Source organism: Protobothrops mucrosquamatus, unplaced genomic scaffold (assembly GCF_001527695.2).
Source record: "Protobothrops mucrosquamatus isolate PMUCROS unplaced genomic scaffold, P.Mucros_1.0 scaffold2151, whole genome shotgun sequence".
Taxonomy (NCBI): Eukaryota; Metazoa; Chordata; class Lepidosauria; order Squamata; family Viperidae; genus Protobothrops; species Protobothrops mucrosquamatus.
In genome coordinates this window covers 17,097-43,100 of record NW_015388249.1, presented here as the reverse complement: position 1 = coordinate 43,100, position 26,004 = coordinate 17,097, and the positions used below count along the sequence as shown (strand labels likewise).

Here is a 26,004-nt window from a genome sequence, read left to right as displayed (position 1 = left end):
CCAATTATAAATCCATCTATCAATCTCATCATATGGCCATTATTCTACCATTTTATTAATAGGGAAGTAAGGAGACTTTGTTGAGGTCATGATACGCTATGCCTGAGGAAAAGAAATTGTTTCCCTCTTAGGAAAGCACCCTCAAGCTTCAAAAACTACAAGAGAGATTGTATCCAAAAGGCAGGCCTTTATAACAAGATTGTAAGGGACTAATGGTTATAGCCCTGGACATAGTACCATTGGGCCATTTTTCACTTCAGATCAACTCCATGGCCTCATCTAACGTTCAAGTACCAGATTATCACAAGATCCCGTTCATGTGCACCTGTTCCACCAAGGTAAAGAGATCCTCACAATGATGCTTAGTTTTGGCTAATCTGGCTAGGGAAATGCTACTCAGAGAACTGATCAGGTGACCATAGGTTTCAGGGCTATACTTTGGAGAGACCAGATTTGCTTGTCTAAGGATGACTTAACACTGCCTATCAATCAGTTAGAGCAGGGGTGTCAAACTGCCGGCCCGTGGGCCGGATGCGTCACGTGGAAGCCATGCCCAACCCCATTGCCGGCAATGGCAAAACTGGCCCAATACTTTGCGCGACGTCATGTGACGTCGCGAGTTTGATATGCCTGAGCTAGAGTTAAGAGCAGTGCACTAGCTCTAACTGCACTAGAGCTCCTGGTGAAGCGGCATATATTAATATGGATAGACAAAGTTTACATCAACAGTGAGGGTGAATAAGACTGAAAGGCCATCAGAAGGCTACAATATGTTCATGTTATTAATTTTAAAATATTTTTTTCAAGTTCTGGACTTTGGCTAAGTCCAGATTAACAAAACACTACTTCATAGAAAAGACTATGACATAGGGATGTGCAACATCAGATCTGAAACTGAAAAGATGCTTCAGAGTGGGAATGGGCACATATTTGTCAGCATGCTGTTGAAATAGACATGTTCAGGATTGCACTATAAGAAACATACATGCCTTTTAATTTTCTAACATTCTGGGAAGAACACGTGCATATCAGAGCTGTACCACCCATCCTTACAGTACTGCTCAACATACTATCAAAAATTTCATAGCATGGATGAATTTGATTTCTGAGCAAAATATTACAGTAGACACTGGAAATTCACTATCATCTACAGATACAATCCTCTGTTACAGGCCTGGTCCACATAGTTTATTGATGTTATAAAACAATACAGTTAGTGTCATATCCAACCACAAAAAGAAAAATAAGAACGAGTTAGGTAGAATTTATTGTACAGCATGTAGAAAGAAAGAAAGATGCTTTGTGACTTATTTCCTAAATTAAAAAAAAATCTAAAGTATATTCAGCATTACTGAAAGCTATGTTTAATGGGAGAATGTTAATAACAACAAGGTACTTAAAATCCAAAACACTGAATTATTAGCAAGCAACTTAATGATGAAACTAGATACTAAAAAAGCAACATGGTTTATGATTTTGTCTGAAATATCACCTCTACCAAACAGAAATGGGAACATTTTAAGTTAAGTATATACTATTAGCATATACTTTCACAGCTATGAGCTAGGGAGAATTTTGAGTTGGCCAAAAACTTCAACATCGAAAATGGACTGTCTTTCAAATGAAAGAAAATTTCTTCATATAAATAACAAGCTGCCCTGCTGGATCAGACCAAAGGTCTATACAATCCAATCAGATGCTTCTAGAAAGTTCATAAACAAGGCATGAAAATAAAACCCTTTCCCAGCAAACTTTTAGGAGACACATTGCCTTCAAACACAGATGACCCTAAGACCATAGCTACTTTTTGTTTAGAAAAAGACATCTTTTGGAAAGCCATGTTATGGCAGTGAATTCATTCATTTGCAGAAAAAGAAGAAATTAAAAAAGGAAGACAAATAATTTTCAACTTGCCTGAAGATCAACCTTATTTAATGGGCCCAATTTTAAAAAATCTAAAAGGGATTTTTGCATGAGATTCCCATTATCTACCCCAATAATCTTTTTTTCCTGACCTGAAAATCTCCAGATGTTGCTAGCCTCTTATACTCAACTTGTTTTCCTTTAATCCTGCTTTAATATTAAAACACAGTATTTAGGAGCATCTTGAAATACAATATAACAAAAATATAGCACTACTCCAAAATTTCTACATAATTTCACATGTAAATAACATAAAAGAGAAACAAAAAAATGTTTATATTAAAAACTAGTTTTATAAACGCACAATATTGCATGAGGAACTGCTGGTGTTTTGTTTATTTTCATAAGAAAATAGATTGTGCGATTGGCTACAAATGCACTGCTGCAAAGCAATATTTCTTTTTTTAAAAAAAGTAAAGTAAAAAGTTATTCAAACATTAAGAGATAACAGCACAATGTGCCTTCAAGTATGCCTACAACCACATGATAGAAAGCTTAGATAAATTTATCGTGGCAATGTATCATCAGATAGAAATTCTTCAGTGACAAACTCCTAGTCAAAATAAAAAATAAATACTTTTTGAAAAGATGCCTACTTCAAAGCTGTCATTATGAGCATATTCTAAATTTAACTGACTTGAACTGTTTATGTACCAAAAATGCATTCATCAGCTGAGTTACAGAGAAAGAAAGAAAGAAAGGAAGAAAGAAAGAAAAAAAGAAAGAAAGAAAGAAAGAAAGAAAGAAAGAACGAACTCATTATGTAAGAAATTGTTCAAAATAGAAAGGGGATCAGATACAAGCTAACTGAATTAGTGCAGTATTTGTATCCAGGCTTCTAAAATCAGATATAGAAAATATAAATACACTGCTTTTAGGTGGTAAATCACCAATGTCCAGCAAAGAGAACAATTATGAAGAGGGAGGTGCATGAAGAGAAGCTCAGTTGATCTGATCCAGGGCTCTGAACAACTCTTCACCTTGTAACAAGTTTCGGTTGCCTTGTATAGGAGCATTGACTTCACAATCATAGCTGGTAAGCTGTGGGAGTCCCTTCTCATCCATTGACTGCCCTAGAAGTTTACTTGCTATATCTACAAGGAAAAAGAAACTGAATATATAGCATTCTGGAGCAATTAATTGAACAAATAAATAGACAAGTCACCTGTCATCTGTTAGAGAATTTAGCTATAAGTATCTGATAACAAAGCTAAATGTAATGTTTCAATTTTATAGGGCAGCAGAGAATAGGTAGAACCTGGGGTCCTCGGTGTTGGACAAAGCCTTTCTCCTGACTGGGTGAATTATGGGTTCAATAATGCCCAGCTGATATGCATTTCATTTTTATACTGTATTTTATTTATTGTAAATCGCCTATAGTCATGCAAAAAGTACAATGGGAGTGTGTATATATATACTAATGCTTCTGCTTAACATGCAGACAGCCCAGGTTCGAATCTCGGAAGGGTATGTCTGACTGAAGTATTCTTAAAAAATAAAACAGAATTATTGGGCCTATGGAAATATATCCTGAAAAAAAAAATACTTAACAGAAATCTAAATTAAAGGAGTAGCTGAATTAAGATTTGCCCTTGCTCAGAAGAGAAACAGTGAAAGAAAATACTAAGTTATATAACTACACATATTTTATACAGGCTATAGAATTACTCTGAATACTCAACTTTTTCTTTAATCTAAGGCACACACTAATCCACTGATGCCAAGCAAACAGAAAAGGCAAACATAAGCAACCTGTCTGCATAATAAACATGTTTGGAAATTTGAAAATAGGATGAGAGAAGGTAAATTGGTGAGAGTGCTTCCTGCTGCTTCTTTATAGCCCTAAGAAAGTGTCTTATTTACATCTTCTTTGCTTTTTTTCCCCTTGGACTGTTAAGACATTCTTCCCAACTAAGTAATGGAAGAGTCCTACCCACCATTTTTATTATCTAAGAATGCTTCTGACAGGTTCAGAGATGTTACTGAAAATAAATAACAATGCACAAGGATATACTATACAGCACGGGTGTCAAACTCAATCGCGTCACGTGACGTATTGTGACATATTGTGACGTTTTTGGCCTTTGTGGAGCCTGGGTGGGTGTGGCCTGCATGTGACGCATCCAGCCCGCGGGCCACCAGTTTAACACCCCTGCTATACAGTATGGGAGGGTGTCCCCAATTATTTTTAAGAAACACAGTTGCTGTGTCCTCAAATCCTATGGAAGGATATTAGTTAGTGTTAATTTCACAATTCAAAGTTCCCCTTACCCTCAAGCATCTATGATCCTGTCCATTTCATTCCTTTCCCCAATATATGTATTCAAATAGAATTCCTCTAATAGACAACCCAATATTAATAGCTTGGGCCTTCATATCATTTCCAGTTTTTATTAAAATTAAATATTAATTATTTAATATTTTATGGAGAATAATGAAGCTACTATTACTTAATATTTCACAAAAGAGAACCTCCGTTCCTCAGATTAGTAGAAGCACCCAATATACTAGGTTACTAATCTGGAGCATTTGTGCAACTACAGATGTTTACATCAGAAAAGGAGAAGGGATTGACAGATCTGATTACATTAGCATTACATAAACACTAACCTGATGGTAATAAAATTACAGTCTTCTCCGCCACCTCATTCTGTCCATTTGATCTGCATCCTTTTACACGTTTCCAAGCCAGTGATATATTTGTTCCAGGAGGCCCCGGTTGTGCCAATAATGTGCCCTTAAAAATACATACACACTTTTGTTAATGTAACCTCAGAGCTTCTACTCAAAACTACTACTGAGATGAAAAAAATGTACTCATTTAAGAGTAGATATCCTGAAGAGCATGTGATCTCCCATAGCAGATCAGAATCCCAGGTATGCTTGTGCCTGCCTACGTTTTCCCTCACCCTTAAGTCACTCCATGCTCTACCTAACAACCTGCACATTTGTTTAACGAATGCATTGAGGAAAGCAGGGGTGAGGAGGTTGTTAATTATGCGCTTCATTTGCCATTTATGTCGTAAGTCGAGGACTACAAGGGAAGGCCACCACTTTTCTGGGCAATTACTGAATTGCTCTTGGATTTATTTATTTTTTAACATTCAATCAGAAACTGTTTTCTAGTAGCTTCAAAGCATTCATTCATATTGTATATCTTGCCTTTTCTTAAAGCTAGTCAAATCCAGCTTCTTCCATTTCTTTCCCCTGGGCTGTTTCTAGTTGCTTGTTCAACTTAGTTTACCTTCTCAAATCTGTTTCACTTTCACTGAATTATTTTTAAAACTGTTCTGCTCAGAAATGAGCACAGTATCCAAGGTGAGTTCTGACGAAACAATAGGAGAATATTTTCTTTCGTGAGTTCAAATTATACTATTGTTGTTGATTATGATTTGTAAGATTTCTGTAATAGTTCAATTCAAAAGACTCCAACACTTGCTTTGTTTGCAGCCATATCACACCACTGGCTCATTATCTTAATTTCTGTACAGCCCACACTTAACTAACCATAGTCAGCATGCAATGGGTGAAATGCTTTGCTGAAGTTAGTACAGGTAGTCCTCAAGTTACGACCACAATTAAGCCCAAAATTTATGTTGCTAAGGGAGAAATTTGTTAAGTGAGTTTTGCCCCATGTTATGACTTTTCTTGCCACATTTGATAAGCGCAACTATAGTTGTTAAATTAGTAACACAGTTGTTATGTGAATCTGATTCCCCCATTGACTTGGCTTGTCAGAAGGTTGCACATGACCCCGGGACATTGCAACCGTCATAAATGTGAGTCGGTTATCAAGCAGCCAAATGTAAGTTACATAACTACGGGGATGCTGCAATAAAACAAGACGCCCTGCCTTCTTCCACTTTGACACCCTTACAGGTTCTAGTGTCTCTATTCCACAACTAAACAAGACCCACTCTGTTTAGCTGAAGCATCAGCCACAGTTGTAGTCTTACGACTCTGAAAGACTGTGAGTAATGAAAGATAATGTTAGAGAACAGAAGTGAGAATACTATAGCTCAGCTGACCTTTCATTTAGCTGATAACTGAGCTAAAAATTGTAATCTTGAGTCCTGATGACTCAAGAAAAATATATTTTTAAAGATGCAATACCCAACATTAAAAGGGAGGGGAGAATCCTTAAAAAAACATACAATTCCCACTGCCTGGAAAAGCAAGCCGTCCTGCTCCATTTTCCGTTTCCTCTGAATATTATGGAGAGCTATTATCCTTGGACTGATGTCTTCATTTGCTTCCGTCGATCTAGTGTGGATATAAAGCCAGAGTATTAACAACTGTTCCATATCAATTAAAACTAAATTTATGAATAATTACACAGAATAAAATCTGGAATGTTTTCTTTTATAATAATGTCAGCTCATCAGGATGTAGGCCAGTTGTGAGAAATTATTTTCAGCATGGAATTGTACTGTTTCTGTGCCTTCAACACACTGCTGGTGATATCCTTAAATGAAAAGGACTGAAATTTTCAGCCCAAGGTATATGTATGTGCATTTTACGTGAGCTAATTGGGGTGGACTTAGGAAGAAAAATAGATATTTTCAGATTTTAAAATGTAAACTTTTTTGAGACTAGCTTGGTTTCTGGTGGACTTTGTGGGAATCTATATGCAGGTTTTTGGGGTTTTTTACGATACAAAACTAAGTGGTTTCCCACTGACTTCTTGTCAGATACCTTTTTCAACTTCCTGGTCTGTCCTATACTGCTCAGATGATGGTCCTCTTCCAAATACTACCAAGGCCTAGTCATATGTAGTTTTTTCAAACTCAGTTAAGGTCTAGCTGCTGTTACCTATAACCTATGATGCACAGAATAAGTAAAAGTGGAACAAGTGTTGAGTGTGAATTAAGTACAATAAGCTTCTGTGAGGCTCAACACTCGCATGCTGGAATTTGATTGATCTAACCTCTCCCTCCAATATAGTATCTTGGCTGACAACTGAGCTTATTCTCTCCAAGGGAATACTAGGGGCAGCAAATTAAACTGAGGGGGTTTGATTTAGTCCTATCAAATCCTCAAATGCATTTTAAAAAAAGAGAAAAAAGGATGTATTTCCACATTACTGAAAAACCATACAGAAGATTTTGTAGCAAAAGATGCAGATTTTTAGAATATTCAAGTAGCTCATTTTGAAATATTTCAATAGGTTTCAGGATGTGCTAAAGCTTATTGAAATGAAGGGAATGAACATATATAAAAGCACTAGCAACAGCGCTTAGACTTATATATTGCCTCATAGTGCTTTACAGCACTTTCCGAGTGGTTCAGTGTCAGCATATTGCTCCCAGCATATTGCCCCTCATTTTGTCCATCTCGGAAGGCTGAGTCAACCTTGAGCCGGTCAGGATCAAACTCCTGGCAGTGGGCAGAGTTTGCCTGCAATACTGCATTCTAACCACTGCACCAACCACGGCTCCTATAATAAGTTTGTATCCTGATGTATTTTACCTAATGATCAGAAGACATACCACTAAGTGGTATGGTCATGTAATGTTTTGTCTAATGAGTGAATAACAGAATAACAGAGTCGGAAGGGACCTTAGAGGTTTTCTAGTCCAACTCCTGCTCAAGCAAGAAATCCTATACCATGTCAGACAAATGATGGTTCAATCTCTTCTTAAAAACCTCCAGTGTTGGAGCACCCATGACTTCCTTCTGGAGGCAAGTTGTACTACTAATTGTTCTAACTGTCGGGAAATTTCTCCTTAGTTCTAGGTAGCTTCTCTCCTTGATTAGTTTCCATCCCTTGCTTCATGTCCTACCTTCAGGTGCTTTGGAGAATGGGTTGACCCTCTCTTCTTTGTAGCAGCTTCTTAGATTTTGGCACAGTGCTATCATATCCCTAGTCCTTCTTTTCATTAGACTAGACATACCAAATTCCTGCAATCCTTCTTCGTATGTTTTAGCCTCCGGTCCCCTAATGATCTTTGTTGCTCTTCTCTGCACGCTTTCTAGAGTCTCAACATTGCTTAGCAATGGAGATTCCTGTCCCAATTAGGATCCTTAACTGAGGACTACCTGTATCAGAGGAGATTTCCCTGTTTACAAATTAGTTGTCACAGCCAATAGCAAAATACGTTTTAAACAAAATAATCTCCTCCCCAGTGACCTTTCACGCTCACAAAGGCTTTTCTGGCAATAGATTCCAGCCTAGCATTTTACCCTTATTTTTTAATAAGACAAATTCTAAAAGAAAGACAAATAGGATCAGTGGATTTAATAGTGCTTGCAAGCACTACTATTCACAAGTTAATTCACCTTTCTGTATTGGCTTTAAGATCTGACAGATAACTCTATTTACCTGTTACCAAAAGTAACTGTCAACAAGTCCGGTGCTCCTGGACTCATTTGGTCCCTCTGGTCTATTGTGCCATTTCCTGTTCTGACTGGAGATGAAGTCCGACTTTGATTTTTAGGATAAGGTGATGCCGGGGGACTGATTATGGGAGCAGGGTCTGTGAGTCTTTGGGGGTTAATAGGAGCAGATGTTATAAGCATCTTCGGATCAGTTTCATGTTTGATTGTCGTGGATTTTATCGTGTCAGTGGCAGATGACTGCATTGGAGTTTGCTGAAACCCTGTTACAGGAGTCACATTAGAAGAATTTGCAGTACTGCCCTCCAGTGGAGAAAGCTGATCAAAGGTGCGCAACTGGAAATCATCGTCCATGGGGATATAAGGTGCTAACATTTCCAAATCTAAATCTGTTTCCTGAAAGAAGAAGATGACATAATTGTATAATCTGACACAGGATTGTGATTAAACTGCTATCAGGCCTGTCATCTTCCAAGAATCTATCAACCCTGTTCCTCTTTCAAAAGGCTTAGCTGGGAATGCTACTGAAATGGAAATAGCAAGCAACATAGTTTTCAGGCATTTAAGGGGTTTCATCTATATTAGTCTGATAAAATGGCCTCATCCTTATTTTATATAGATATTACCTGTATGAGGATTTCAAAAATAACCTTTATTAACATCATCTAGACCAGTGGCCCTCAACCTTTTGGGCACGAGGGACCGGTTCTATGGAGAAAGGTTTTTCCGTGGACTGGAGGGGCATGGTTTTGCATGCTGCCTGCATCCCATAAATAGGGCTCACTTGGTTGCGTGGACCCGTTGCTGGCATGCCATGGATGGATTAGACACTAATATTCTGCAGCATTTCAAATTCTTTTCCCAACAGGTGCTCCAGAACACACAATTGCACAAATATACCACCTGTCTATGACAGTTTATAGCAGCCATGCAGCCATATCCTTTCCATATACAGTCAAGTACTGCCATGCACTCAGAAGCATCTTTTTAGAGAATAAATCTGAAGTGCTACCCAGACCTACTACATACCCATTTGAGGTTTTCTGACTACAGTCACTTTAGTCAAAGTCCTCAGAAATGGATATTGCTGGTGGTCTTTGACTTATGACAATTCTGTCAGCAACCATTTGAAGTTTACAGCAAAGCTAAATGAAAGGATTTACAACCGGTCCACAAAGTTATAACTGTTCCATGATTATGTAATCAAAATTTGGACGCTTGGCAGCCCACCTATCCCTCACCTACTAATCTACATCCAGTCAGATAGTAATGAACTTAGTATTCTACTTCGGTATTTGAAAAATTACACCAAGCACTGTTAGTAACACATCATGAATGTATGCATATTAAAATAAAATAAACCAAAAGTTTTAATTAATGTGCTCACCTGCATTGAAAATGGGTTTTTTGATTCTGGATCTATTGCAAAGAGCTTTTCCACCAATTCCAGTTTGAACTCACTTGCTGTCTCATTATCCACACTGAAGCAATAATCATTAGGAGGACTATTGGACTGTAAAAATAATCATCAACTTTGTTCAGTAAAATGAGATCAAATTTCAAGCGCACTTTCATAATAAATCATAATAAATAAAACACCAGAGGTCTATTCACTGAAATTTTAAACCATTAAGTTTCTACAATTAGGATGAGGCACAATAGATATATAAGATCAATATTGGAATAATAAAGCTCACATAATCATTTTGACACGTAGCTCCTCATATTTTAAAGTTGTATTTAAAAACTTTCTTAAGGCTTAGGAAACAAGATTGTACTACTTTATTATGCCTAACAAGTTATGGCATAGAGGATTTCTAACAGCATCTTTCATTTGATTAATAATAAAGCAAATTGTCAAATGCAAACTGCGTATCTCACAATAAATCTTAACTGCCAACAGAGATGAATCAAATGAAGGGAAATGAATTGCCAATCTTTTGTTTCCATGCTGAGCTAAAAGGAGTAAAAACTGTTACTGTTTGGAAAAGAAAAATGTGAAATAATAGTTTTATTATTTCTAATAAAAGATTTCAAATTGGAATCCTCACTCGACACAGAGTTCCTCAAGAAAAGATTCAATTGGTTTTTCTTTTCTCCCTACTATCCTATTTTGGTGTTTCCCAGGAAAATGACGTAATACCAAGGTGATAGTGTATAAAATTTAATACAGAAACAACGGAAAGTTGCAAAAGATTATAAAATGACAAACCTCAGGTGAGCTTTGGCTAGTGCTTCTATCAGAAGGAGTCGCTGGTTGATCTTGGGTCCGCCGGCTGGAGAAAGTAAGATCTAAAGGCTCCGTGCTGGGCTCCAGTTTGGTCACCACCTCTCTATTGAGTGCTGGGTCAGCACTGCTACAGAGTGGCTTTGTTGTTTCAGAAGCAGACAGTGGGGACATTGCCAAATTTATATTCTGCAGTTTCTCATTGGATGAGGGGAGCATTACATCATTATACAAAGGAACATCATCAGACGGTTGTTCTTCGGACTCTGCAAAAATTAAAAAAGACATCATCAAACAAAGAAAAAATATATTGTGTCACAATTTAAGAGCCTGATTATAATTCAGCATGTGCCAAGAACATCTCTTTAAGAAATTCTAATGGTCAGCATTTATGGATAGTTAAGCCTTTTTCTTTAAATATTTCGTTCAATACACACACACACACCATCATTGTCGAAATCTAATGCTATTATGGTATCTCCAGCAGCAGGAGCAAGATAGGCTAATGCATCAGGTTCCTTTTTAAGCTTCTCAAAGAGGCTGCTGCTATCTTCCAGATCGCTGTTATTGAGCACTTTTATCATTCCCATCTCGGGAGAATCCACTGGTTTCAACATACACTCCGTTTGCTGAAGTGAAAAAACCAAGTCCCTTTGAACAATCCCACTGCAAAAGAATAAAGAAAGAAATGATAAAGAGATATTGAGAGCTGCATAATGTATATTTACAATGTCCATCTAGTGTACAAGAAACATATACGTAATATATTCTGGCCTTATCCTGCTCTATCATGGCAAAGAGCCCCTGAGCATTTATCACAGTTTCTGCTTACTGAAGAAAACTCTGGGTATTCTCTAGAGCAGGGCTTTTCAACCAGTGGTACGGGTACCACCTGTGGTACATTGGCCCCTGGCAGGTGGTACGCGACCACCCTAGAAAAGTGGTAGCGGGGGAGGGGAATGAGCTGAACCGGTGGCAGCACCGCACAAGCCTGAGCGAGAGACGGCTGGAGCTGCAGGGCTGTCAGGGCTCAACAGAAGCGCCAGGATCAATGCCGCTTTCCAGCTGATCGGCGCTTCTTCAGGGCTGTCAGGGCTCAGTGGAAGCGCCAGGATCCAGCTGGAGCTTGGCGCTGATCCTGGTGTTTCTGCTGAGTCCAGAAGAAGCGCCGATCAGCTGGAATGTTGCAGCATCTTCAGGGTCTTGTGATTTACATTCAGATGCTTGGCAACTGCTTCATATTTATGACGGTCACAGTGTCCCAGGGTCATGTGAAGTGACCAAAACCTGCTGCAACCACCCAGCAGACGGGGGCAATAAAAACCAAACACCCCCCACCCCACCCCTGCTGCCAATCCTCAACAGAAATGCTCACAACAATGGAAACCTCAGACAGGAGGAAGATTGTGGCCGGGCAGGCAGGCAGGTGTCTTGCTCGACTGTGGCTTGGGGGGCACTTTTTTCAGTGCCATTATAACTTCAAACAGTCACTAAGAGAACTGTTGTAAGGTGAGGACTACCTGTACTTAATCACTTTTTTCCTTTTTTTTCCCCAGGTCATCAAGTTTTTGACCCCTTGCTAGGTGACTGGTGGTACTTGGATGTTGCCATATCCTAAAAGTGGTACAATGGGTGAAAAGGTTGAAAAGCCCTGCTCTAGAGTCTAGGTGTAAATATAGATGGTTTGAATGTTCAAAACTATTAGATTTTACCCCCACTTCTAATAATATTTCATAATTATATATTGTAGTGATAAACAAACTATCCACTAGAAAAAGAATTGTGGTGTTTTTTGTTTATTTTTTGGGAGACGCTAACTACATAATTCTCTAGATGCATGTTTAAAACAATAACATGACATTTCTTTGGGAATAGGCCTGAATTCAATTGTATATGTGCATGCACACAAACTTATAAAAAAAGGAAATATGCATCACTAACAGCCTGAAAAATCTGTAACTAAATATAAATGTGAGAATGTCGTTGAAAAATGCATTAATCAGAAAATTCCAACATTTCAGGCAAAGGTTCTAACCATCTAATTTGGAGAATGACAGGGACAAAAAACTGGAAGAGGTCAATTCATATACTAGTACCAAAGAAAGGGGACTTAACATAATGCAGAAAACATTAAAACAATCTTCTTAACTTTGCACACAAGCAAATGTTTAGAATATTTAATATTTCCAACATGGAAAGGGAGATATCCAAGGTTCACGCTGACTTTAGAAAAAGCCAAGAAACATGAGACAGAATTGCTGATTCACACTGCATAATCAAGAAAGTCAAAGAATACTCAAGTCAGTATGTGTTTCATTGATTATAGGAAGCCCTTCAATTGTGTCAATCATGTCAAAGTGTGGAAAGTGCTTATGCAAATATAAAAATGGGAATTCCTACTGTCCTCACGTGAAATTTAGACCAAAGTCAGAAAGACACAGTAGAGACAGGAAATGGAGAAACAGATTGTTGTCTCCAGGTTGGCAAAAAAGTGAGAAAATAATGTATACTCTCACCTTATTAATTCAACCTATATGCAGTAGCTGGACTGGAAGATGAGCATAGTTTAAAACTGGAGGAAGCAACATCAATAACCGGTGCTATAGTGATGAAACTACTCTGATAGCTGAAAATACAAATGAACTGCAAGTCCTAGTAATGAAAGTCAAGGAGCATATTAAAAACAGGACTAAGATTAAACATAAAGCAGACTATGTGAATTATCTCAAACACAGCAACCAGCCTTAAAAAAGGCAAGATACTGAAGTGATGGATACCTTTTGCATTTTTTAAAATTGATTATCAACAGTGAGGGAACCAGCAGAGATTAAATACTTCCCATAGAGTAACCATAAGGTCTTGGAAAAGATATTCAGATGCTGGGCTATGTCTATATCTATGAAGATCAGAATCATCTGAGTAACTATTTTCCCTCTGACATTCAATGGAAACAAGAGTTGAACTTTGAAGAAGATGGATAGAAGGAGTATTGACACCTTTGAACTTTGGTGTTGGAGAAGACCCCTGAGAATACCATGGGTAGCCAAGAAAACAAACAAAAGGATCATCGAACAAATCAACCCAAGAGTTTCCACTCAAGGCAAAACTGTCCACACTCAAGTTATCATAATTTAGATACATTATGCAAACACCTAGATATTTGGAGAAGTATAATAGTGGGGAAGGTAGAAGGAAAGAGAAGAGGACAACTAGCAGCAAGATAGATGGACTCAATTACAGTGGTGAGGGTGCACCATTGGAAAAAACGATAGACCAAGTTGGGAAAGATCATCCTGGAGAATATCTACATGGTCGTGGTCACTAAGAGTTCACCCTAATTTGATGGTACATGATCAATCAATAATATCTGCATTGAAGATTAATATGTATAGTATGTATTTCTATCTGGAGGCAGAATATTCCAACAGAATTTTATACATGGACTGAAGAAAAAGAAAATCTATAGGTGGCACACATGCAGACTCTTATTTGTAGCAATAACTACATGCATTATCAAATCCTGATGCAGGTTCCCAAAGTATAAATAACACTGCCAGAACAGATATGAAAACCTATGGGCAATCAATAGGAAGACAAACTAAAGATTTCATACAGAAATCACCTCAACATAACAAAGAAATGAACAAATGTGCTTACAAAGAAATACATAATGAAGAAATAAACTTTGTTACCAAGGACATTAGCATTACATCAAACAGACAAAATACCCACAATTGCTCTTCAAAAAGCCAGCTTAGTACTTGGCTAATTATTTGCACTTCCCCCCCCAATAGCATTTACAGATAAAACTCACCTCAAGACATAGTTCACACATACTATACATTGTGGTTGAGAATTCTTAGTATTGTATATAACAGTTGCTTGAGTCTCTACCCAGACATAGCCCCCTTGCTTGGCAAGCATTCGATACTGTCCGCTGGTGACTTGCCCTTTGGCAAACACTGGAAGAGGAAAGAGACCCAAATTATTTATATACTGAAGACGGGTTGCCTAGTAAGTTGCCAGACATTCACTCAACTCTAATTGGCCTTGCCATTTTTTAAAGCAATTATTTTCAGTGAAAATAATGGGTGGCCAGAATACTGCAAAATAAAGTTCTTAAATAAAGCCTCTTAAAACATCTTTATTCCCAAGAATGCTTTTAACATTAATATTTGCAATACTAAGATGGGGATTGGAGTTTTATTGGGTTTTATTTTGGGGTTTCCTTTTTGCAAGCTGGCTGGATTCACCCTGAGTTGGGCGATCATAACATTTTTCTCAATAAATAAATGAATAAATAAATAATTATTTTAAAATATTTAAATGGTGATGGAAGTTATAATCAGTGTAGGACAGGCTTCCGGTTTGCCATCGTGGCCGCCGCAGATGCTGGAAGGCAAGCTCCGTCTTCTGTGTTCGGTTTCGTTCCGCTGGGGGATCCTGGAAAGGGTCAAAAGTCGCCCTGTAAGGGCGACGAGCAAGGAGGGGACTCCCGCTTGACTGAGGGAGGGCGGCAGCCTTTCCGCTTGATCCAGGGCAGCCCTCCAAACCAGCAGAGGAAAGACCAGCTATAAACAATATGGCTCATCACTAGGCTGCAGACAGCCAAATGTTTGATTTATTAACTCAGATAATATATATAATGGGCTTTGATTTATTAAAGGGAATACTGTATTATTAATTAGATGATGTAAGATGGGGGGAAATAGATAACTTTTAGGAAATAGAACAAGATTATATACCCAAATAGATAAGATGTGTATTTTGAATATTAGATTCTGTTATGAATTGAGATAAAGGAAATTTTGGTTACCTAAAACCTGGAAATTATAAATATCAAATGTTAAATTTGAATATTGATGGGAAACTAAACATTGGGAAAAACCAATAACAGGACATTGATTGAATGTAAAGATTGAATGTAAAAGTAATTAAGATCTGTATAAGCTAAAAATGGATTGATAAATGTAATAATCATGTTTTTATTTAGTTGATATAATAAAAACTGTATTAGCTTAAATATGAGATAGTAGATATTAAGGGAAAAAGAGAGGAAATATTTGAGGTTATAGTTTGAGATTTGTACTAAAGATTTTTGTATGTTACTGAACTATTGATTAACCCAGTCACCACGTTGCTTTTTAAATACCTAAATGTAAAATTAGAAAATTAATAAAAATATTATTAAAAAAAGGAACAGTGTAGGACATCTGGGAAAGCTAATGGAGATGGCAAAGAATAATGGAATACATGTGCATATATGCTGTGTTCTTGACTATTTTTGAGAATAATTAGATGGCTTGTTTCTAGTGTTGACTTTTCTTAAGTATGTATATTTATGAATCAGAGTAATATGCTGAGGATCATTTCTTTGAGCATTACCAGTTTGCATTTAACGAAGTAGACATCCAGGGATATAAATAAACAGTTTAGTATTTGGGACTCAGACACTTCCTCTACCTCTTCAAGTTATTAGGCAAGTTACATCCATCTAGCACCAGAATGATTTTTACTGCATGGCTGTTTTACAATTAGTTACTTGTAAATTTGTCATTTCTTTATGGCAGCAAATCTGTTCCCATAATTAGCTCTCAACATTCAAAATATACTCATCAGCCTCAAAAGGTTCAGAACTTTTGAATTGCTTAGAAATTTCACAATAGCATATACCAGGGGTCTTCAAACTTGGCCCTTTTATGACTTGTGGACTTCAACTCCCAGAATTCCTTTGCCAGCATGCCTGGCTGAGGAATTCTGGGAGTTGAAGTCCATAAATCATAAAGGGGCCAAGTTTGAAGACCCCTGGCATATACAGTATCTGACAAAACACTGGCGTGATATTTACAAGATTTATCATAAATAGTACAGAATATGTTAATGAAATCTGAATAGCATGCAACTGTCCTGCCTTCATCAACTTACTGTCATGATGTGTTTTGGTCAGATGATCAGAGTCCAGTGCATGATAATATTCATATACAGAACGCCCCAGGAGTTCTTCAGGTTCATACCCTATTAGTTCTGTAATCCTTTATGCAAAAGGAAAGAAAAAGTAAATATATGATATCTCTAAAGCTTACAGGTAAAGTTTATTTGAAAAGTATTGAAAGTTTATTGCAAAGAAAACTATCAAAATTTATTATCTGTTTCAAATAAAACAAAAAGCATAATACAAGCTTCGCTAATAACTACAGTATAACATCACCTTGAGTTGGAGCCAAAATGAACTAGAAAGATTAAGGGTTAGGAATTTTGCTTGATTCAAAGCAACTTAGAAAAAAAATCAAAATTAAAAAATATTTACATACTGGTTTTATTTTGCATTTTGGGGATCAATAGGATGTTGTAAATCGTGTCATTTAATGTTTTTAAAGATACTTCCTCCCAAGTGCATGGAGATATATTATAAATAAAATTCCAATGGAAATAACACAAAATAAAATGGAAGTAAACATTGCATTAATTAGACAAACACAGACCACAATGCAAGCTTTACTAGTAGCTGGAATATGATCTGTGCTCGGAGACAAAATAAATTAGAGAGATAAAGATTTGAGGATTGTTGTTTATCTCAAAGAAAAAAAATCATAAGCACAAAATGAAATATATTTCAGCCTTACACCTTCCTATATAAGAATACCATCTTTGTCTTATTAGTTCATTTCCCCAATCAGATGCCTCCAGATGTGCTGAACTGTAAGTCCTGTTGTTCCAACCTAGCATGGCTAATAACTGTTGCTTGAGGCTGGAGAAGTGGTCCAACACATCTAAAGCAGGGGTCCCTAACCCCTGGTCTATGGACCGGCACCAGGCTGCAGCATGCCAGAAACCGGTCCGCGTAAACAAGCAAAGATCCATTCCTGGGATGCAGACAATACATGAAACCACGCCCCCTCCGGTCTGGGGAAAAATCTCTCTCCACAGAACCGGCCCCTGGTGCCCAAAAGGTTGGGGACCTCTGATCTAAAGAACACCAGACTCCAGACTCGGGAATGCCAAATTTAAAATTATTTCAGCCACTTGATGGCAGTGTTACACAGAACACCGGTACAAGGGGAAAAAATGCTACAAAACTCAGAAAAAGCAGAAGTGTTTCTTTCCAAAATGAATATATATATATATATTATCATAACTATAATATTTTGCTTAAAAACATTGGAAAATTTTAAAAAATTATTTTTAATTTTTTATCATTTAAAAAACATTTTGGAAAATGGAAAACAGAATAGAAAACATTTTGCATCCTCATTGTTCAGAATTGAAAATTATGAAACTGAAATTATAAAACTGAAAGATGCACATAAATTTACATCATCATTTAACTAATTCTCCCCCTCAATTTTAACAAATAAATGCACAGTACAGTAAAGGGCACAGAATGCTATCAGCAATCAGATGAGCATCATAATTTACAGGGAATCTATTTTGGAAGTGGAGGAGAGTGAAGTATGCATTAGCATTGTTGTCCAGAGGCTTTACCTTTCATCACAATAGGAAAATTTCATGTCAAGGCTATGACGGGTGAGGAACATTTTACTATCCAATGGGACTTCAATATTTGATGGATGAGGTATAGGCTCACAAATTAATACCAAACATGTCATGGGAGGCTTTTTATAGCCGCACACGGTCTGATTGTTGCAATTCTCGTAAACACGAATATGACCTGTACAATGAAGTACCTGAGTGTTGAAAAGAAAGAAACATATTTTATCTCTGACCTCATATATAACCACAAAAGCAATCTCAAGCACCATTTATTTATATTACATAAGTCATTTCTTTAACTGGCAGTTGAATTGGGAATTAGTTTGGGCAAAAGTAGCCAAAAGGAGCTTGTTCCTCACTACTGCCAACGGAGCAGCCCTGCTTCCCGTTGTTGCTGGACCTACATTCACATCATTAGTCTGCAGCACGAAAGGATAATTGTTTCATCTTTAAGTATTAAATAAGTGAAATTAACCACTATGTCCACCAACAGTAGCAAGTAGGTTTCACTGAAAATTATTTTAATTATTTAAAACAAATGCTGAAATAAAGTTCAAAGCTATATAGTTTTGGTCTGGTTGCCTATTTATTGCCCAGAGAACTCAAATCAACAGAAAAAGATCCATATTGCTCCCGTCTTCTTTCTTGAAATAGTCCCCGAGTAGAGATATGATTGAGCAATTATCATTGAAAGGAAGACATTTTTTGCAGAGGGGGGAAGGGGGGGTTGTGGTTTGTAATATACTTAAAGCATACCAATGTCTATGTCTATTTCATCCCAAGTTAATTAATTTGTTAATGAGATTTATCAGCACCTGAAACCTAACAGTTTCTAGTTGGCTAATCAATATTATAATTAATTAAAACAACAAAATCCAAAATCTATTTACACAACTTATACTAAAATTAATGAGCTAATATTTGTTTGATATGGTGCCAATAGGTATAATTAATTCTCATTCGGAAGAGCCAGATTTTCATCTGCTTCTCGAAGGCCATGAAGGGCGGGGGCAAACTAAAGGGGAGCTCTTATAGAGAACACCCCCCTCCTGCCATACCTCCTTAGTAGCTAGGGATCCTTAGCAGATGCTTCTTATCTTTCCATGTAGAATGTGCAGAAACTTTTGGGGAACAGTGGTGTCTAAGACTTCCGGGCCCTGTGCCATATAGTACTTTATATGCAGTGACAAGCAGCTTGAATTGCACCAATGCTGTTCCCACAGCTGAAGTGCAACATTTATCAAGAGTTCAGGAAGAGCCCCAGATTGTGGCCCTGCTCTTTTGTGAGAAACAGAACTACATCAGGAACCCAAAAATAGTCTATTCAATCATGCCCAGACTGGGTTGAGTCTGGTTTTTTTCTCCCCCAAAATCTAGACTGTCATGGGTCTAGATAATTCATATTCTCCAGGGTCCTCTGTAACTATAACCTCGTCATTTCAATCCCTGAGAAAGAACAAGGTGAATGATAAGGCTGTTGTCCAATCCTGCTAGATCCAGGCCTGGCCTCTTCACTAGAGGACAGACCAGTGTAACTTCTGTTATTTCTCTTTCCCTTAACAAACTGCTGTCCGCAGCCAGGATCCAAATTCCAGGCTGCAGAGGACTTTACTTCCTCAGAATCAAAATCTCTCAGGTACCGCACAAGACATCACCTCTATCATCTCAGTGGATTCTGTCCATCCAGGTTGTGATTCAGAGTGAATGTGAGAGATTTTATCCACGAAATGCTTGGCCAGACGATCACAACTTACATAAACTGGATCTTCCTTTCCTTCCTTTCCCAAGGGGTCCAGGACACTCTGAACAGTGTAGTTGGCCAACATTCCGCAGACGCAATAAGGGAGGAAAAGTAATTATGCTTCACTGCCCTTATCGCCACAGAGTAGGCTCGAATCTGGGCTCCTACTCGTGTCCGGTCACATTCGCTTCTTGTTTTCACCAGCATCATTCTAGACGTTTCTTCACTTCCTTCATTTCCCGGAGCTCCTCAATGAATCAAGGAGCTGTGAGGGGTTGATTGGGGGGGAGGGAGAGGGGGGAAGAGGCTGCTCAGGGGTAAATGCTGTCGAGTGCCCTGGCCGCCACCGTATTCCAGAGGTCAATAAAGCGCTCAACAGAGTCGCCCTCCAGATCGCTGGGAAACTCCCCAAGCGTCATCAGGAAACCTTTAATGTAAAACACATAGATTTTTCTCACAGATTTGACACTGTGTCTATCTCGCCATCCTTCAAATCATTTTAATATGCTAAAATATTAGATTTAAGTTCTTGAACAACACAACAAAACAAACCAGTTCCAAAACTTTTATGTACTATTGTTTTTAAAAAATATTTCACACAATGCTACTTTTCAGTGAAACGTCTCATCACTCATATCCATCAAGATTAATTAACTGCTTAAAGTTATCGAAGAAAAAGCTACTCTATTTAATCTTTATAGATAACATCAACTATTCTATTTTACTCAGGCTGGGTGAGCACTGGATTGGAATTCTTACCACTTCAGACTACATAAATAAAATGAAATAATATGCTTAACAACTGCAGAAAGTATAATTTCTGCAGCCATGTCATTCTGGATTTTTTTTTCTGTAGACTGGATTACTGGTAGCTCTATGGGTTATCATCCCCATATTTCTGGGGCCCAACATGAAAATTGAGAAAAGGTTTGTTTCAAGTACCATTGTTGTCTATGGATGAACATTTGTAGCAACATGGAACAGTTTGCTCCATTTATTGCCAACATTGAACAAAATTCTAGACTATAAGAAATTTTGTTCTTAACTTAGAGCACTTTAAAACACCGTTATAATCTTAGAAGAAATGAATAAAGCTTAGAATGTGACTTAAAAAAAGTAAAAATATGGAGCATCCAAACAATGTGAGATGCCAAGGGAGCATAAAACAGATGTTCTTCAAATGCTCTTTGAAGCATTTATTTATATACTTCTTTCAAAGCATAAGAAAAATTACCTTCCATGTGGCTGATTTTATATTCACAGTTCTTCCTCTGCTGGTCAATGTACATTTCATTCTGAGGAAAAAACTCCGTTCTGTATTTTGATCCTTTCCCTTTTTAACAGATCCTAATACAAAAGAGCACAATGGGAATGAAAGAAAATAGATGACAACAATTGAAATACAAAAACAGATTAACACAATAGAAAATACTATGTGTAATTTACATTCAATTTCACCTATGAATCTCTTTAAACAGTGATTGTAAAGGTATCCTCAACATACGACCATTTGCAGTCACAATAGCATTGCCCATGGCTCCTAAAGCACTTACAGCTGTCATAAAATGTTGCATGATTCCATTTTGGGTGCTTGGCAACCTATTTGTATTTGTAACCAGTTGCGAAGTGCCCTGAAATCATTTGAGCACCGACTGCAATCTTCTCTGCTAGCTTCCCTAAAAAGTCAATGGAGAAGCTGTCAGGGAAGGTTGCAAGCAGAAGGGATGTTGGATTTTAAGTCCATTCTACCAGCATGACAAAGAATTTCCCTTCCCCTCCCCTTGCAGGGAGGAAAAAATCCTCTGATACATGAGAGAAACAGACTTTAAATCTGGCTAAAATACCAATGAATGCCAATATTTCCACCCTTTTTAAGGGGAAAAATGACAGAACCCCAGCATTGTGCACCTCCCACAACAATGGTGTTCACCAACACTTTCCCCATGCCCAGGAGGTTGAGGACCTGTCCCAGTGCTCTAGTTAACAACCGCAACTGTGAGAGCCAGGATTGCAGTTGTTGAGTAAAATAGTTCCACAGTGATTTGCATAATGACTACTTCATTCGATAATCAAGATCCCAGGCCCAAATGTGTTCTTAAATGGAGGAGTACCTGTATTTGCATAGAATGACTTATTACTTTCTTGCTTTCCCCCCAAATCTTGTCCCTAATGCTGTTGGTTAGCGGTTTGGAGTGAGGTGAGATTAGAGTGTTGGCAAGAAATCATCAATTTGCTTCCAACTGTATGTCTATAAGTACTGTGTAGCATTTTTAAATGCTTTGTTATGAGACAACTCTAGATCATGTATATCGTTGCATGTGTTGCATACATAAAAAATCAGGATGGGCAACAGGGTATCAACCGTATCAATCACCTCAAATCACCTATGTCACATCAAGAAAATCTTGAGAAGGGTATATACAGGTAGTCCTCAACTTACGACCACTATTGAGCCCAAAATTTTTGATACCTGAGACATTGATTAAGTGAATTTTGCCTCATTTTACAACCTTTCTCGCCACAGTTATTAAGTGAACCACTGTAGCTGTTAAGTTACTAACATGGTTGTTAATTGAATCTGTGTTCCCTATTGACTTTGCTTGTCAGAAGGTCACAAAAGGTGATCACATGACCCTGGGATACTGCAACCGTCATAAATGAGTCAATTGCCAAGTGTCTGGATTTTGATCACGTGGCCACAGGGTTGCTGCATGGTCCATAAGTGTGATAAAATAGTCATAAGTCACTTTATTCAGCGTAGTTGTAACTTCGAACAGTTCCTAAATGAACTACTGTAAGTCGAGGACTATCTGCAAATGAACCAGGTGAAAATTTCTGCTTAATCCAAAGTATTCAAGACAAGTTTCAGATGTCAACCAAAAAACCCAAAGTGTTTTAAATTTTAATTTTTAAATCCCAACTTTTTAATTTTTAAATACCAATTCAAATTCCAGTTACAATAATCACCTCAAAATAGAAGTTACAATTTTTACAAATTTAAAATTTCATAAATTGTATTTGGGGGGGACTTGTTATAAATTAATTAACATAAATCTATGGTATTGCTTAACAGCATTAATCAACCACATATTTAAGGAGAAGCCATCTGGCCTCAAAGAGAACTCTGAATGTTTGTCTCTTGTTTTGTTCTCGGTGTTCTCTGAGCTTGCCTTTTTTCTTTCAGATCTTTCATTACAAGGATAGAAATCATCATCATTCCTAAGGAAGTGAAGTTTGTGGACTGATTTCTTCTACCAGCATTAATTTTCATCAAAAAATGCCTAACATCAGATTAATAAGATCAAGAAATAATAATACTCCAATCAAGGCCAGTATGACAACCATATATAAAAAGCCAGCAAATTTCACTCCCTGATGCACTGATGTTACCCAATCGGATAATTAAATGTCTGCAAGAAAACAAGCTCAGAGAACACCAATAACCCAATAATTCAACTTCAAGCTACATATATTTTCCACTATCTTTTCTTTCTTACCATTTCGATGGATGAGCATTTCTCTCAACTCTTCATGATCACATGGGTGAGTGAAATCAAACAGGCTGTGTCCTGTCAAGTCAAACTGCCAAAGGGGGAAAAAAGCTCCACTTAGCACTGTATATTTATAGCAGGAAAAAAACCACTGGTTATAATCCTAGTTCACTATCTTGTTCATAGTCAATAGGAATTCACTTTGCCAATGATGCAGCCACACTGTCTCTAATTCAAATTGAGTTCAGAAGGAATCTACAGCCCTAGCTGATCGCCATATAGGAAAGGCTCACAAGAAACTATTCTAAATCCTACGGGTTTGGATACTGGAAGGGACTGAGACACCACAAACACTAATGAAAGACAAGAATCTCATAGACCAGATTTCAGTCTTCAAATATTATGGCCTAGTGAGCAAATCCACTATCAGCCACAGAAGTTAACTAGGCAATGTCAGACTAGTCATTTTCCCCCTGGATTGCTAAACTGATGACAAGCAGCCTATGCACACAATCTTGAACTCCTAGAGCATCACGTGACGTCGCGAGTTTGACATATCTGTCCTAGAGCAAACTCGCCATGTCATGTGACTTGTCACAACGTATCGTGACTTTTTCCCCATTGCCGGAGCTGGGGTGGGCACGGTTTTGGTATCACGCATCCGTCCCATGGGCCGGCAGTTTGACACCCGTCCTAGGAATGGTTAGAGATCTAGTCGATAAATAAATAAAAATAAATAACACTCTACACAATCAAAAGAATGGGTCATGTCATACCTGAGTGAGTCCCACACACTTGTTCACATTTTCAGAAGTATAGATCATGTCACCATCTTCAGAGAGGACCATAACAAATCCATCAAGAGCTTTTAAGTAAAAACAATTCAACTGTGTCTCCATTTCTGCTTCTGCCTCTAAGTCATCTAGAAGAATCAGTACATATTGAATGCCTGCAACCTATCACTTTAAAAAAACAATATATCAATTGCTATAACAGTGGACATAAAATTTTTCACTCATCTGCAAGAATAATGCTTACCTGCATCAATCAGCTTTCTCATACGCAGGTAGCTGATTGTAAGCCTCATAACAGAGGCTTTATCAAGATGTGCGCTCACATGATGGGGAAGAGGCAACTGGTGAGCAAGTTCATAGAACACTTCTGATTCCTTACTCCTCCGACATCTGGCTGCATCTCTAGACTTCTCTTTTCTACGTTCTGAGCTAATCCTAGAAAAATAAGCACAATATCCAAATCCATATACGTGGCTGAAAAATATCATGTATTGGCTAGCTGACAATAAGCTCTTAGACTATTTAATCAAGACTCACAAATAAATATTTGTACCCAATGCACGTTTCTGTATCTATTCATCATGCCCTTACAACCCACAAAAAAATTATAGTATAGATTATCAAATCTATCAATAGTTTACAATTTAAAAATATTAACACCTGAAATATTAAAACCAGCAACAAAAACCTTGTTTTGAAATGTGCATTTTTAGAACCCTTTTAAAAAAGGGTTCTAAAGCTCATTGTAACAGGAAGTGAGTCTTATCAGATTACTTCAGTGAGCAGGATGATCCAAACCACACAGAACTTTAAAGACAATAACCAATAGTTTCCATACTAATTAAAGTTTCTAAATACAGTCCCTTGTGGAGGTTTTTTTTGTAGTCAAATCTTAAGGTTATTAGAAGCACTCATAGTGTCATTTTCTTTCAGAAAGTGATACGAGTTGGCCTATAACAGTGGTGGCGAACCTATGGCACGGTGCCAGAGGCGGCACTTGGAGCCCTCTCTGTGGGCACACGTGCCATTGCCCCAGCCTTGCCTCCCCCTGTGACCCCCTCCTCTCCAGCAGCCCCCCTGAAGGAGAGTCGCCCTCGAGCGTGGCCCACACGGAGCAGCACAGCCAAGGACATGGCAGCGTAGACAAGACTCTGCCCTCATACTGCATTGTGCACAGTTGATGCTGCAGGGCGCAGACAGAGGGTGTGGCCGCCATAGCGTTGCTGGGCTGCCTGGGCAATCTGCGGCGGCCGTGGAGGCAGTGAGTGGTCCTGTGGGGAGATGGGGTGGGGAATGGGGGGGCGGAGCAGGGGGTGGAGCGGGGACGGAGCCAGTTTTTGGGCACTCGGTCTCTAAAAGGTTCGTCATCACTGGCCTATAAAAACCTTAAGTGATATAAATGGTCTTGACTATAGTTTTAATCTAGGAAATTACAGCATGATCAAGTTCAAAGCATCCATAAATCATGCACCAACTCCTTTTGGAAAAACATAATCATCTAGCATATACCCTGGAATTGTAAATCATTACAGTAAGCACCTATGCCCTTTCTGAATTTAATTTTAAGTTATCCTTTATTCAATCACCATTTGCAGACAAGAAAGTATATACATTATATACTCATACACTGTCTCTTAACAAGTAATTGAATGCAAAAGTGAAGTTTACACAAATCTTGAATTGTTTTCTATCGATAGTACTGTATATTATAACATCTCTCTATTACATATAACAATTCAAAATTCAGGCTAATTGTTTTCCTTCACATAAGTCCAATGTCTTTGAAAGGATCATATTAGTCAATTTTCTTTGATTTCTGAAGAAACTGTCAAACAATTATAAATATCCTCCTGAGTCTAGAGCCTGAAAGCAACTGGATCAGGAGAAACAAGCTCAGACAAAACCTCAATAAGACAGAGTGCTGTTTGTAAACATTTTAAGTGAAATATTCCTCTTAATGGCCATTTTAGGTAAGATTACACTTCTTCTGAAGGAGTTGGA

At 37.8% G+C, this 26,004-nt stretch overlaps 1 protein-coding gene across 1 annotated transcript; it reads right to left on the bottom strand.

Moving 5' to 3' along the window:
- Positions 1 to 1,166: 1,166 nt before the first annotated feature.
- On the bottom strand, positions 1,167 to 24,437 carry HIF1A (hypoxia inducible factor 1 subunit alpha). The gene is made up of 14 exons (XM_015824184.1): positions 24,248 to 24,437; positions 23,986 to 24,131; positions 23,216 to 23,300; positions 20,953 to 21,065; positions 17,969 to 18,171; positions 16,412 to 16,518; positions 14,301 to 14,448; positions 10,932 to 11,152; positions 10,472 to 10,752; positions 9,647 to 9,772; positions 8,246 to 8,655; positions 6,078 to 6,186; positions 4,534 to 4,660; positions 1,167 to 3,017 (listed from the first exon to the last, which is right to left on the bottom strand). The coding sequence occupies exons 1-14, from the start codon at positions 24,294 to 24,296 to the stop codon at positions 2,866 to 2,868; spliced, it is 2,277 nt and encodes a 758-aa protein (XP_015679670.1). The 5' UTR covers positions 24,297 to 24,437; the 3' UTR covers positions 1,167 to 2,865.
- Between the last annotated feature and the right edge of the window lie 1,567 nt (positions 24,438 to 26,004).